This window comes from Neofelis nebulosa, chromosome 1 (genome assembly GCF_028018385.1).
Source record: "Neofelis nebulosa isolate mNeoNeb1 chromosome 1, mNeoNeb1.pri, whole genome shotgun sequence".
Taxonomy (NCBI): domain Eukaryota; kingdom Metazoa; phylum Chordata; class Mammalia; order Carnivora; family Felidae; genus Neofelis; species Neofelis nebulosa.
This window is the reverse complement of record NC_080782.1, coordinates 95641830-95656893: the sequence shown is the minus strand read 5'-3', so window position 1 is coordinate 95656893 and position 15064 is coordinate 95641830. Positions and strand designations below refer to the sequence as shown.

The 15064-nt window shown below is 36.2% G+C and overlaps 1 protein-coding gene across 1 annotated transcript in view; it reads left to right on the top strand.

The window, feature by feature from the left end:
• Positions 1–15064, top strand: part of MSH3 (mutS homolog 3) — a 188144-nt gene that overhangs the window by 45531 nt on the left and 127549 nt on the right. The window contains exons 9-10 of the mRNA XM_058728381.1: positions 11395–11507; positions 14367–14481. Of these exons, the coding sequence (XP_058584364.1) occupies positions 11395–11507; positions 14367–14481 (228 nt within the window). The remainder of the gene's footprint in view (positions 1–11394; positions 11508–14366; positions 14482–15064) is intronic.

Here is a 15064-nt window from a genome sequence, read left to right as displayed (position 1 = left end):
TTACGTGCATATTTCCCTTTGTCATAAGGGCCCCTGTCATACCGGCCTAGAGCCCACCCTAAGAACCTCACTTTAACATGATTACCTTTGTAAGGACCCTGTCTCCAAATAAAGTCATATTCTGAGATACTGGGGGTTAGGACTTCCACATAATGGTTTTAGGGGGACACAGTTCAACCTATAACACAGGCAGGGACCTTCCTTTTTCTTTTTCTCTGTTTGTTCCTGTAGTATTTACACAGTGAAGATGTGTTGACTTGAATGAAAAAGGAAACACCAGTTAACTGGTGTGTTGTGTATAATTTTTTTAATTGTACTATGAATTTCAGATAGTCAATTTGTTGAATTTTTTTGAAGCATGCATGTCTTTCTGGGCATAATATAAGAGTCAGTATTTATAGAGAAAAGCATTAGTTTAGGAAGATTTGTTATTTTAGGTTGTCTGAGGCAGGTGTGAGCTTGTTAGTCAACTCAAAAGGCATGTGATCAGAGTGAAATAGTCTTGATTTTGTGTCTTGCTGAGAAAATGCTTTTAATCATGCATGAAAAAAATGAGATGAATTTGCAGTGATCTGAGAATGTTTTAATGCTGATAGTCATCTTTAGGATTACATAAGATGATAGTTCTCAAAAAAGTAGGTTTTATTTTCTTCTTTTTCTCAAAGGCAAATATGTCATGTAACGATTTTGTGATACTTGTGATTGAAAAAATATCTTTGGAAGCACAGGAAGCATAAATTATTTTTTAAAAAATTTACCTTGTGTTGAATGATTATATGTATATAAAACAGTGGATAACATTTAAACTGTGATCATCTCAAATTTGGAGCAGACTTTTTGAAGTTAAATATTTTTCTTCAAAATCATACACTTCTCCACACCACTGCTTTTTGCTGAATAAATATTGGAATTAGAACCTTATTCCAAAAATGTACTTGAAATACACATGTGCACAGGAATTTGTGTAATTGTTCAGTTTTTGTTTAATAGAAAAATTTCAGTTATAAATTATATCTCACAAATATCAAAGGCTTTATTTTTAATCTGCTTTAATCAAGTATAATTTACATGCAATAAAATTTCCACATTTTAAATGTATGAATCAAATCAATCTTGACAAATGGGTACATCAGTATAAACAACCCCCCAATTAGGATGTAGAACATTTCCATCTTACCAGAAGGTTCCCTGTGCCTCTTTGCAGCCATTTTCTCCCTGCCTCTGCCTCCTACTCTAAGCAAATACTGGTCTTATTAGACTGTTTTAGAATTTCACATCAATGTAATCATATACTTTTATGTCCAGCTTCTTTTAGCATAATGCCTATGAAATTCACCCATGTTTCTGTGTATCAGTAAGTTTTTTTAAATTGTTTGGTAATACTGCATTGTAGGAATGTACCAAAATGTGTTCATGCATTCACTTGCTGAACATTTGGCTTTTGCCTTTTTTCAGTAAAGCTGCTAAGAACATTTGTATACTAGTTTCTTTTTTTAATGTTTATTTATTTTTGAGAGAGAGAGAGCGAGACAGAGTACAAGTTGGGGAGGGACAGAGAGAGAGGGAGACAAAGAATCTGAAGCAGGCTCCAGGCTCTGAGCTGTCAGCACAGAGCCTGATGCGTGGCCTGAACCCACAAACTGTGAGATCATGACCTGAGCCGAACTCGGACGCTTAACCAACTGAGCCACCCGGGCACCCCCGTATACTAGTTTTTTTTAATGGACATATGTTTTTATTTGGGGTAAATACCTAGGGGTAGTGGAAGTGGAATTGCTGGGTTGGGTAAATATGTACTTAACTGTGTAAGAAACAACCAAACTATTTTTCAAAGTAGTTCCCCTGTTAAATACTCCCACCAGTAGGGTATGAGAGTCGTAGTTGCCCTATGTCTGCATTGCCAGCTCTTGGTATTGCTAGTCTTATAATTTTAGCCCTTACAGTGAGTGTGAAGTGGTGACTCATTTTGGTTTAACTTCCTTTTTGGGGGGTTGGCCAGTGATATTTTCATGTACTTACTGGCTATTTTGGGTTATATTGGGTTACTTGCCTGATTGAGCTATAAGAATTAGAATACTTTCTACCTTCTGAATAAAAATGCTTTGTGAGGTATATGTATTGTGACTATTTCCTCCCAGCCTCTGGCTTGCCTTTTAATTTTCTTGATGACCTTGGAATACCAGAAGGATTTTTTTATTTGTTTGTTTTGTTATTTTTTAGAGAGAGAGAGAGAGAGAGAGAGAGAGAGAGTGAGTGTGTAAATGCAAGCTGGGGAGAGGGAGAGGAAGAGAGAATCTTAAGCAGATTGCACACCCCTTGTGGAACCAGGTACAGGACAGAAGGTTTTGTTTTTGGTGGTTTTGTCGATTTCTTCTTTTATGGTTAGTGCTTTTTGTGACCTAAGAAATCTTTGCCTACTTGAAGGTCATGAAGATTTTTCTCTTATGTTTTCTTCTAGAAGTTTTATAGTTTTAACTTTAACTTTTGGCTCTCTTACATATTTGGATTAAATTTTTTGGGCATAGTAGGAGCATGGGGATTGAAGTTCCTTTTTCTCCATGTAATTACTAGTTGTTTTCACTTTGGTAGTTGAAAAGACGCTTCTAGCCACATTGAATTATGGTTAGGCTTTACTTTGAGCTTAACTTTGAAAAGTAACCTGGATTTTTATGTTCTTCTAGTAGCTATTTTAGACACTGAGTTTCTAGGATGTCATTTTAAAAAGTTTGGTCTCAAATGTTATTTATGTATTAGAAACATAGAGTGAATGGGACAGGAGCTCTAGACGCCCACTGTGCCGATTTGTCCCTACTAGACCCAATTAGAGATGAGTATAAAATCGATGACTGTGTGTGTGTGTGTGTGTGTGTGTGTGTGAAAAATTAAGCTAAAGCGTTGGTGGATCATCCAGGAAAACACAAAAATAAAGACTACACAATAAGTACAGTCTTAAGTAGTCAATTTTAGAGCTTAGCTGCTTTTGTTTTTAATTTTCCTTGTGTTTAAAAAATGATGTTACTATAGGTTAGCCTTTCTATATCTTTTTGTTCTCTAATGTTTTTTTGAAGACTGCTATTTAAGTGACTACTGAGTAACTTTTGTTTCTACTTGTGAAATGAAAATGCTTTGTGTCTGTTTAAGGAGCTTTCAAGTATCAGAAATAGGTGAGATGGTATGGAAGGGGTGCAGTGATTTCTGAAATCACCTGTTAGCTTTTCCTCCCTTCACCCTTGTTCCGTTGGGGTGAAAAAGGTGCTATTGGAGACCTATCTTGGTAGCTACTGGAAATATTCCTTATTGCTGACATGTCTTTTTCCTTTTCCTGTCTCCTCCAGTTACACCTATTCTAAAGCTCTCTCTCTTTTTCCCCTTTTCTTTTGAGTATGTGACTACTTTCTTTTATTCTTAAGTAGTGGTAATAATAGTAATAATAATAGCAATAGCTAACAATATGTTTTAGACACTATTCTAAGTGCTTTCTATTTACTGACAGATTTAATCTTCACAAATACCCTGTGAAAGAGCTACTGTTCTTTTAACACTGATTTTATAGATGAGGCAACTGAGCAGAGAGATGTTGAGTCTAGGGTTGTATAACTGGTAAATGGCAGAACTGGCATTTGGTCCAGACTTCCTGGCTCTGAAGCACATGCTTTCAACCACAATGTTACATGACCTTTCAGGAAAAACACACAAGGAAGTAACCATTCCCTTCCTTCACCTCTGTTTCTGGACTTAAAAAGGAGTAATGTTTTATAGCATAGTTGACCTATTATTTTGGTTAATATTTCATGAAATTTTCATTCCGTTATAATGCATATTACAGTTTGTATTTCTGTCTCTGGCAATAAAGTTTCTAACAAAAAGCATGTGTGCTTAAAACAAGGTAGCTTTATTTCTAAAGCTATTACTTTACAAACCACAGTCCCACGTGTCTAGTAGAAAGCACACGCCTTCCTAGCATGTGGTTCTTCTTCTGGGAAAGCGTCTTAGAGAAGGTGAGTCTTGGCCCAACTTTTAAATAAGAATGTGCACAGAGGTCTGGGGTATGGTCTGTGGAGATTGTAATGGGCAGACAGTTAAGAAAGGATGGAGGCTTTAAAATGTTGTTGAAGAGAATTCATTGTAAGAGATTTCCAGGGTCAGGGAAGAAAAGCTGGAAAGTCATGACCCTGGGCAGAAATGAATGGCTTCTTGAGGCCCTTGGGCTTTTTCTGCCTCCATTTCCTCCCCTTCACGTTTCCCCTTTCCCTTCGGTTTCCCACGTTCGAGTATTGTAATCCTCTTATTTTCCTCACTTCATTGCAGAGAAGTAGTTTCATGTCAGGTTTGCCAAGACAGATTGGAGATTTTTTTAATGTATGTATTTTTAAAATTCATTTTATTTTATCTATTTTTTTAAAGTTCATTTATTCATTTTGAGAGAGAGATCACACCCGAGTAGGGGAAGGGGAGCAAGAGAGAGAGAGAGAGAGAGAGAGAGAGAGAGAGAGAATCCTAAGCAGCTCAGTGCTGAGTGGCTTTCCATCTCATGACCATGAGATGGTGATCATGACCTGACCTGAAATCAAGAGTTGCATGCTCAACTGACTGAGCCACCCAGGCACCCCAGATTGGAGATTTTTTGATGCATCTTTTCCTTAACAACAACAAAATAAGTAGCAATCACTATAGAAGAAGAAAAAGTAAAACCAAAAGTTTAGAGAAAGCTAGAGAAAGTTTTAGAAAGACATGAATTTTCTTAGTACAGACTTCTTACATTAATGTAAAACTTACCTCTTCTTCTTTCAAAGATCACAGCAGCCCTGCATGCTGGCCTTGAATAGTTCCTGGGGTTTGGCCCTCTGTCCTGAGGCCTCATGGAGCTTGCATAGTGAGTGAGGAACTTCTCAGTCCTCCCTTCTATTCCCCATCAGGCCTGTCCTTTGTGGATGGGCCTGGTGTGTTTACTTCCACTCTCTAATCCAGCAGAGGATCTAAATCTGCTTTTAGTTTTTAGTCCCCAGTGGCACCTTGGCTAAGATTCTATCTCCTCCGCTTGGTCAGGAAGGCTGGGAGGAGGGTCCTTCTAGTCTCCAGAATCTCCAGGTACTCTGCCTGCCTGTTGGTTTGATCTAAAGCAGACTTAACCAGCTAAAATCAAACTTTAGGTCTTCCTTGCCTCAGTTCACTGTTGGCCATGTGGACTTGGGTAGAACTTGCCAACTTTCTTAGAAGCTGTGTTATAGTGTCTAACTTCCTTCTCTGAGTAGCAAAAGATTCCGTTTCTCAGTTTGAAATCTCTTATTTTGTAGTGAGTTCTTACCAAAAATTTTTAAAGTTGAATGTGAACATATCAGCACGTATAAGTGAAAAGCTTGAAAGTAGGCTAGAATCAGGCCTGGCTGCATTTAGGAGCTCTTCTCCTTTGTCTCACCTCCTTGTGTTCACCTTCCTCTCATGTTCCACAAGGTGGCAGGATGGCTCCAGCGACTCTGTCCCTGGACTCAGACTCCAGGGTTCAAGTCCAGGGAAGTGGATGAACATCTCCTGGGAGTTTCTGTATAAATTCTGTAATCCATTCTTTCCTTTTCTTTCGCTTTTCTAATCAACAGTTTTATTTTTTGAAGAGGTAGTATATTGTAGTGGCTCAAAAATCTAAAAGAATTTGAAAGATAATGGGGTGAAAAGTCTTTCTTTCATCTCCTTTTTGTCAGTATGGAGCACCTGTCTTTGTCTTATTTAGTGCTTTTTGTCCTGAATTCTGTCTTGCCTGATAATAAAATCTTGTCCCATCTTTTCTTTTTAATTTGCATTTGACTAGTCTATTCATCTAGGCAAGTTTTTTCCGGTGATCCCTTTATTTTTAACCTTTCTGAATTACTTTCTTGTAAGTTTTACTCCTGATTATAGCAGAATTTTTTTTCCCCTTTGTAATCCAATCTGAGATCACTTCTATTTTAATAAGTGAGTTCATCCTATTTACATTTGTTGTTTTGGCAGATATATTTGATATTAGGTTTTTATTCTTTTTTTGTGTATTTTAAAGACTTTCACCATGTGGCCTATTGTCCTTGTTTTTGTGGGATGATTCTGATATTTGTGGTTGTCTTTATAATTTTAATTTCACATAATGCCCTTAGCCTTCCTATAGTTCCCTACTATAAATGGTGATAAGACTAATGAATTTCATACTAATTCTCATACAGAGACATCGTAACTCTGTTACATGGTCTGTTTTATTCATTCTGGATCTGTGTTACATGCTATCCTCAGAGGAGAGAATTAATCATTCAGCCAGGATGCTTGGAACTCCATCAGTATTTTTATTATCAGTAAGAATACTGTCAGTAGAGGCTTTGTGAGTTTTCCTATAACAGATTGTCAGCCTTTAACAAGGCTCTTTTTGTCTATAAAAATTATAGTTTCTAAAGTTAGCATAGATCATAAAATTGGTAAGCTGACATTTGTTTGGTCACAGTTGAACATTAGATCAAGATCTTTGTAGGTGGTCTATTATTCAACACCAGAGAGTCATCAGTTTTATGTTCAAGTTGACATTAAAAGATATTATTGGATCTGAAGTTACTTTTTTTTTTTTTTTTTTTAGTGTGGGTTCCACACTCATTGAGAGTTTTATCACCATTTAATTTTTCAAAAACAATACATTTGGCAACAGAGAGGCATGTTGCATATGAAAAGGATTTTTTTTTTTAATTAGAAATCTTAATTTAAAACAGTCCAGCTTGGCATACCCCATGTAATGACTGAGACTGCTATTTTGACCATAGTCCTCCGATCCAGCATAGAAGGGGAGTCACCACCCTGGGCCCAGGGAGGAGCACAGCCTCTGTTTAGCTTCCTTTCCATTCAGGAGGCTTATGCCCTGGCCACAAACAGCCTCTGTAAAGGATGGGAAAGGGAGAGTGTCTTTATAATTTTTTAGACTCAGGTCAGTTACATGACCATAGTTTATTTCTTTAAAATTTTTTTGGTGGAAGGATACTTACTACCCACCTGTAAAAGAGCAGCTGAAACCTAGACTGTTGTTGGAAAAGATTTACACTTCCTCTTTGTGTTCTAGTCTTGCAGTGACTGCCAGTGTGGCTCATGTAGATGACTGTTTCCAGTCTGCAGATTGCCTGTGAATCATCCTGAAAACTCTGTTGAAAATGAAAATACCCCTTCTCCTCTAACTTCCTGCTGAATTCAGATCCAACACATTTGGAGTATGGGATCTGTGCCTTTAATGTGTGTTGCAGGTGATTCTCATGCAGGTATTCCACAGACTGTAGTTTGAGGACATCCAGATCAAGAGTTCTCTGCTTAATGTAGAAGTTTTACTAAAATCTAGTTTGGCAAAATTCTGGTTGGATATTACTCATTATGTACACAGTGTTTAAAGTAGACATTTGTTTTAAAGATAGTGATTTAAATTTACCATAACTTTCTTCAATTAAGAAATCTGACAAAACAGATTTTATAACTCCAACCAGTTTGTGGAAAAATGTTTGCATGAAGATGTTCAATATACAGATTGCAGAATGATGAATTTAACACTCTTGTAATACTTCCATGAAAGCCTTAAGGATAACTAACAAGTCCATTTTTATCAAATTTAATGGGTTTCTAAATCCTTATCTGCTTATCAAACAAAACGTTAATTAGAACAGTAATTGAGTAACCAGCTGCCTCTTGCGTTCATTCTAGGAATTTGTACAAAATCACTGTGGAGCTCATGTAAGGTCATTCACTGTTTTTTGAGTTCCTAAATAATACCTTTACTACAGGCTTCTAAAAATCCAGGTATTAAGGGAGTCTACAGGAAGATAAAAATTGATAAGAGATTTGTTAAAGTTAGTCTGATACTCTCTATCCAGTGGATTAAGGTGAAAAAAATCCTTCTTCAGCACCACAGATGGGAGAAAATCCTCCCTCTTAGATTTCTTCCTGGATCAGCTTATGCTTGCCTAGTCTTGTAGTAGGCAGAACAGAAAAAGCTTTTGGAGCTAGGTATGCTGGCACAGATTTTCTGGGGGAAAAAAAACCCAGTAAGAAATCAGGTTTATAACTTTACTTAAGTAGCACAGAACATCATGACAAGGATTATTCAGCATTAGAAAATATGAATAATATATTAAGAAATTAAGCGAGATAAGCCATGTGATTATTTTAACACATGTAGAAAGAGCATTAGGTTAAGACTCAATAATCCTTTATGATGAAACATTTTTTCCCAAAACTGGGAAACTTACCAAATCTTAAGCCAATAAGTCATTTATTCAAAAACTTGTAGCAAGTATTGTACTTAAGAGTGAAACTTTAGAAGGATTCCTATTATTGTCAGCAAGAAGACAAAGGATGCCTGTTAGCATTACCTTTGTTCAACACAGCCTGAAGGTCTTAGCCAGTAGTGTAATGCGACAGGAAAAAGAAAAGAAGATTAGAAATTATAAGGGAGAGATTAAAAAAAAAAACGTTTTTTTTCCAGGTGATATTGATGCATACATAGACAATACAAGAAAATAAATTGGAGTATTCAGTAGTTACTATGTACAAAAATTGATAGGTTCTGTATACCATCATAGCTCTCTAGTAAATATGTTTCCCTTCACAGTAGTATTAATCTGTAACATACCTAGGAGCACAACCAAAGAATATAAAACATGGAGAAAATTACATAACATTATTGTTATGTATAAAAGAGATAGAGAAATTGTACTGTCTTTAACAGTGGGATATCTCGATTTGTTAAGATACTTCTAAATTAATTCATTGTGTATCCATTCAAAATCCTAGTAAGGTTTTTGTGAAACTTGGCAAGATGAACCTGAAATTTATAAAGAAAATCAGAGGCCTATGAGTAGTCAAGGCAATCTTGAAAAGCAAGGTCTAGGGGCAGTGCCACAGATACTGATACCACGCCATGGAAATAAAGGTACTGTGGTCCTGATACAGAGATATATTAAAAGAATGGTGGAACAGGATAGAGAAGCCAGTAACAGGGTCACACGTATATAGAAATATGATATTTATTGGATGCAACATTATGAAGTGGTAGAAAAAGACAGAATGCTTTATAAACAGTGCTTTGAACATTAATGAATGATCATATGGAAAATCAAACTGTATTTCTAACTTTATACCATCCCCCCAAATAAATTCAGGTGAACTTAATTTGAAAAGCAAACCTTAAAAATTCACTAGAAAATATAAGAAATAATGGAATACTTAGAAGTAGTTAAAAATTAAGAGAGGTTTATCTGGCTTCATGTATAAATTTTCTAATGCTGAATGTAAAAGCAATTTATAGAAGGATAGGTGAAATAAAGTACCACTTAAGTAAAATTTACCACATGAAATAAAACAACATATTGTATAAAAATGCTAAGGTATATTGCAAAGTCTAAAAACCTATGTGGTACTAATATACACCAAATTAAAGATAGTGTTTACTTTTTCAGATGGTAGTGAGATGAATGTGACTGAGGAGGAGTGTGTGCTGTTTGTTTGCTTATTTATTTAACGTAGTGTTTTCTTATTTTTTTTAAAGTCAAAATGGGTGTTTTATTTATTTATTTATTTATTTATTTATTGGGCTCATGGAATATTTATTTTGTACTTTGGGCTAAAATCTTATAGTACATTATTTATTAAGCTGCTCAAAGATTTCAGCTTTGGCCATTGGTAGTTCTTTCAATTGACTCCTGGTGCCCCTTTGACATACCCATCAATGTGAATTTACATTTTTTTATTACTTAAATTTTTAATTTTATTTTATTATTTTTATTTTTTATTTTTTGTTTTTTTTCTGTTTTATTTCCTATTTTATTTTATTTATTTTTTAATATTTAATTTATTGTCAAATTGGTCTTCATACAACGCCATCCCAACAGGTGCCTTTCTCAATGCCTGTCACCCATTTTCCCCTCTTCCCCACCCCCCATCAACCCTCAGTTCTCAGTATTTAAGAGTCTCCTATGGTTTGCCTCCTTCCCTCTCTGTAACTTTCTTTTTCCCCCTTTCCCCCCCTTCCCCTCCTCCCTGGTCTTCTCTTGAGTTTTCCAGGATCCACATATGAGTGAAAACATAATGGTATCTGTCTCTCTCTGCCTGACTTATTTCACTTAGCATAACACTCTCCAGTTCCATCCACATTGCTGCAAAGAGCCATATTTCATTCTTTCTCATTGCCAAGTAGTATTCCATTGTATATATAAACCACATCTTCTTTATCCATTCATCAGTTGTTGGACATTTAGGCTCTTTCCATCATTTGGCTATTGTTGAAAGTGCTGCTATAAACATTGGGGTACAAATGCCCCTATGCATTAGCACTCCTGTATCTCTTGGGTAAGTTTTTAGCAGTGCTATTGCTGGGTCATAGGATAGATCTACTTTTAATTTTTTGAGGAACCTCCACACTGTTTTCCAGAGCGGCTGCACCATTTTAGATAAAATGTTCTAAAGCAACATGTGACAAATGTTAACATCAAGTGAATATCCAATAATAAAAGAAATCGGTGAATAAGTTATGACTTTTACATACTATGAAGTATTTTTCAGGCATTACAAACAATTAGCTGTTGCTAGGTCACTTTATGTGGAGAAATTTCCAAGAGTTACTGCTTATGAAATAATACACAGAGCTAGTGTGAAGTCATCCCATTTTTATAAAACAAGGACACGTTTGAGTATGAATGTATATGATATATGCTTGTGTTTGAGCATATGAACATGAAATAAAATTAAGTTTCACTCTAGGCTGTTAACATTGGTTGGTAGTGAGGTGACAAGGGAAGGAGGGGAGGAGGGGGGGAATGGGGAGCTCTGTGCCACAGAAGATGAGAAAGAAAATGTACTAGTCAGCTTGGATGATATGGTTTTCTGTACTCACATAATCTTAGACACGCATGCGTGCACAGAATTTTACAGAGACTATAGAAGCACTTTAAATGAAGACAGAGTTGACCTAGGGAGAATTTACTGTGTTTGAATGGTGAGTGTGGTAGAAACAGACTTAGCAAAAAGCCAACCAGACAAAGATGCCATTTCAGAGAAAGAATTACTTGATGATGTATTTAATTGGTAGAGTATTTAAACAAATGGTGCAATTAAATTAAAATGATGCTTTTCCATTTTTCTCCCTTTTGTATTTATTAAAGTAATTGACCTCAAATTCAATGGGTTCTTGATAATCCCAGTGTACTACTTGATATAAAATACCAGTGGTAAAAGTGGTAATTATATTTTATGAAATGAGACCTTTTAACAGGGAAACTTCAGATCTTTCTCTTTTTTTCAACTTAGGAAGGAATAAAGAATGAATTTCTTTTTTTGGTCAGGCCAAGGCCTAAATACAGATAGTTCCAGTTATGAATAATTATCTTTGAAGTTTTCATTTTTTTCTTTCAGTGTGCGGGATGACAGAATTCGAGTAGAAAGGATGGATAACGTGTATTTTGAATACAGCCATGCTTTCCAGGCAGTTACAGAGTTTTATGCAAAAGATGTAGTTGACATCCAAGGTAAATATTGTATATGTGTTAGCCTTAATGTCCTCAAATACAACTGAGTTGAGATTTGGATAAAGGTACGAGTTTGATTTTCAACTTAATGAAAACTAGGCAGTTACCGCTAAATAACTGGCAAGAGTAGAGGCAGGTGTTCACTGTTCTTGCACTCATCAAAACACCCCCTGCAGCTTCTTCCTTTGTAGTTAATGACTGTTTAGTAACTTCATGTTTTTGACAGATTCATTGGAGTGTAAGGTATTACTGATCACTCTTCCTTTTTGCTTCTCTTAAAAAATAGCCCGTTATTTTCCTTGCAGTTTTGCAGAGTATTTGGTTAAATCTCCTGATAAAGGCCAGTGTTTTGTTAGACTGATTGCCAGAATTTAAATACCAGAACATTAATGACAGGGTCTTAATATGTTAAGTAACCATTATTTGTTTAATTCACCTGTCCTCGCCAGGTATCATTGCTTGATTTGGTCTGTACCTCTCCTTTCTGCTAGTCCAACTTCTGTTAAGTTTCATTTTTATATCCTATCACATGCTATAGGACTGTTACCATTAGACCATAGATAGACCAGTCTCCCCTTGGCCCTCCTACAGGCACCAGTGTCTTGTTAGCATTTCTCTGCCCATCTCCTTTAATCTCTTGGTGCCAGATTGAATTGAGTGTCTGTGAGGGTAACCCATTTCTGACACAGTCTGTATTATCACAAGGGATTGTTGTCTTATGCTCAAGTAAAGACAGGACTAAGTCCCAGGCCTACCATAAGCCACTTTTGGCATCAGATTCACTTGGAAGGGTGGGGGAGAGGAAACCCAGCTTGCTAATAGGGCACTTGCTCCTCTTAGTGGGAATAGCCCCGCACAGGGTTTATAGCTGTGCATAGGGTCACTGAGGGCTGAAGTCGTGCTACTGGCCCATCCCTCCGAGTGACAGCTCAGCTGCAGAGGCAGGAGACACTCATCAGGATCTGCCCAGGTTTAGAAGCCTCATACAGTGCCAACTTCAGAGTCAGTATACTCAGAGAGGACCCAAATTGTAGAATCAGTAATTCTTCTTAGTCCAGGTGCCATTTACTGGTTTCAGGCCATTCTTAACTTTCTTTTTATTTTTTTTTTAAATTTTTTTTTTTTTTAACGTTTTATTTATTTTTGAGACAGAGACAGAGCATGAACGGGGGAGGGGCAGAGAGAGAGGGAGACACAGAATCGGAAGCAGGCTCCAGGCTCTGAGCCATCAGCCCAGAGCCCGACGCGGGGCTCGAGCTCACGGACTGCAAGATCGTGACCTGAGCTGAAGTCGGCCGCCTAACCGACTGAGCCACCCAGGCGCCCCTAGGTCATTCTTAACCACATGCAGTGTTACCTCAGAACACACTGGCACGTCATCTAATTTATCAGATATCCTGGGGACTAGAGATAGAAAGTTAAAAGATGAAATTCTCAGAAGGTGGAAGAGTTTCGTTAACTCTTTATTTATACCTTGGTTTTATAAAAAGCCACAATTGGAATTAATGTATTTGGTATTACTGATTTATAGAGGATATTTTGTAATGTTTTTTATTTCTGAAAGTAGCAAATGGCTATTGCAAAAAAAGTCCAAACATAGTTGTGCATAAACAAAAAAGTAAAAGTCCCTCCCCTCAAATCTTTAAGAATTTTTCTATGTACAAATCTACACATATAACTATATGTGCATAATTCTGTATATTTAATCTAACCTGGATTTATTCTTTTAACTAATTTTTATTGATGGCCTATTTTGTGAAGCATCACACATACAATAAGGAATAAAACAGACAAAAATTCCTGCCCTTCTGGAGTTCACATTCTAAGGGCGGATACATACAATAAATTTAGTGTGTTTGAAGGTGGTAAGTGTTAACAAAGAAAATAACGCATGGAGGAGGGTGAACTTGAATAGGGTGATGAAGTAAGGCCTCACTGAGAAAATGACACTTAAAGATTTGAGCAAAGATTGAAGGAGTTTAGGGGTAAAGCCATATGGACATGTGAAGGAACAGTGTTTCAGGCAGAGACAACAGTAAGTACAGCATATCTCAGATACCCGTTATGTTTAAGGAATAAGACGGAGCCTGGGTGCTAGAACAGAGTAACTAAGGAAGAGAATAAAGGAGGTGGAAGGCAAGTTGTGGGGAGTTACTCACCTCCAGACCTCTGTAAGGGGTTGAGCTGCTTCTCTCATGTTGGAGGATTTTTATAAGCAAAGGAGTCTAATGGTCTGCTGTACATTTTAAAAAGGATTCTTTTGGCTACTCTGTTGAGAATAATACCCTGTAAGGCACAGGGATGAAGCTGGGAGACCAGATGGTAAGCAGTATTCCTGCTGAGAGATGAGAATAATTGTACTTTTCCCCCCTTCACTCAGCAATATATTATGGATAGTTTTCTGTGCCTTTATAGATAGTTGTAAGTCACTCTTATTGGTAGATGCATAATAATCTGGACTTACCAAATTTATTTAACTATTACCTTATTGATGTTCAGTTAAGTTGTCTCTAGATTTCACTATTACAAAAGATTTTTCAGCTCACTTCCTTGTAAATACATCTCTGACATGCATTTTAGAGTATTTCTGGGTCAAAGGGGATGGGCATTTTAATATTTTGAAAAAGTTGCTCAATTGCTCAGTTGCTCAGAAAAGGCTTATTTCACTATCAAAATGCCTGTTTTTCCATGACCTAGGTATTTGTAATCTTCTAACATTTTTCCAAAGGGCAGTTTTAGGAAGTATTGTCTAAATTATCATTTCAGTAACCATAAGCTGAATTTCACTTAACTTAAAGTTTATTTCTAACAATGGTGAACAATAATTTTAATGAAAGTCTATATTCTGTTTTTTTTTAGGTTCTCAAAGTTTTTCTGGCATCATTAACTTGGAGAAGACTGTGATTTGCTCTTTGGCTGCTATAATAAGATACCTCAAAGAATTTAACTTGGAAAAGGTGCTTTCCAAACCCAAGTAAGTAATTTTTAAAACAAAACAAAACAAAACAAAAAAACAAAGGGGGTAGAGTTTTATTAAAAACATTTTCTTTAAGAAAAATTCCTTTTTAAAATTCTTTTGGCTTGAAGTTCATGTGGATTCATTTGGAAGTAAGAGCATCTGGGAAGTTTTACATTATTGACTTTTCTTTGATTATTGACTGACGAAAAGTCATCTTCTGTTTTTTCCTGTATGTCGTCATTAAACCATAATACGTCCGGCTTTAGAGTGTGATTCAGTCTCTCCGTATTTCAGTGTATAAAAGTATTTCTTAAATTGAATTTGGTAAGTATGGTACTCAGAGAAGTTTAGCTACTATTGATAGAATATTCTGTTTAGGGGCAAGGATGACCCATATGGGTACTATTGGTGAAACATTTTAATTAATATAAAAATATCCATAAGAATTTTGTCAATTTGTATTCATGTAGCTTTTTAATATACTGAATTCTAAAGCACAGTTAATTGGTAAGTAGTATTAAGTAGAATTAAGAAGTGGTATTAAAAAACATTCATAAAACTTCACTGCCTTTCTTATTCTTAGTTTCAGTTCTCCATA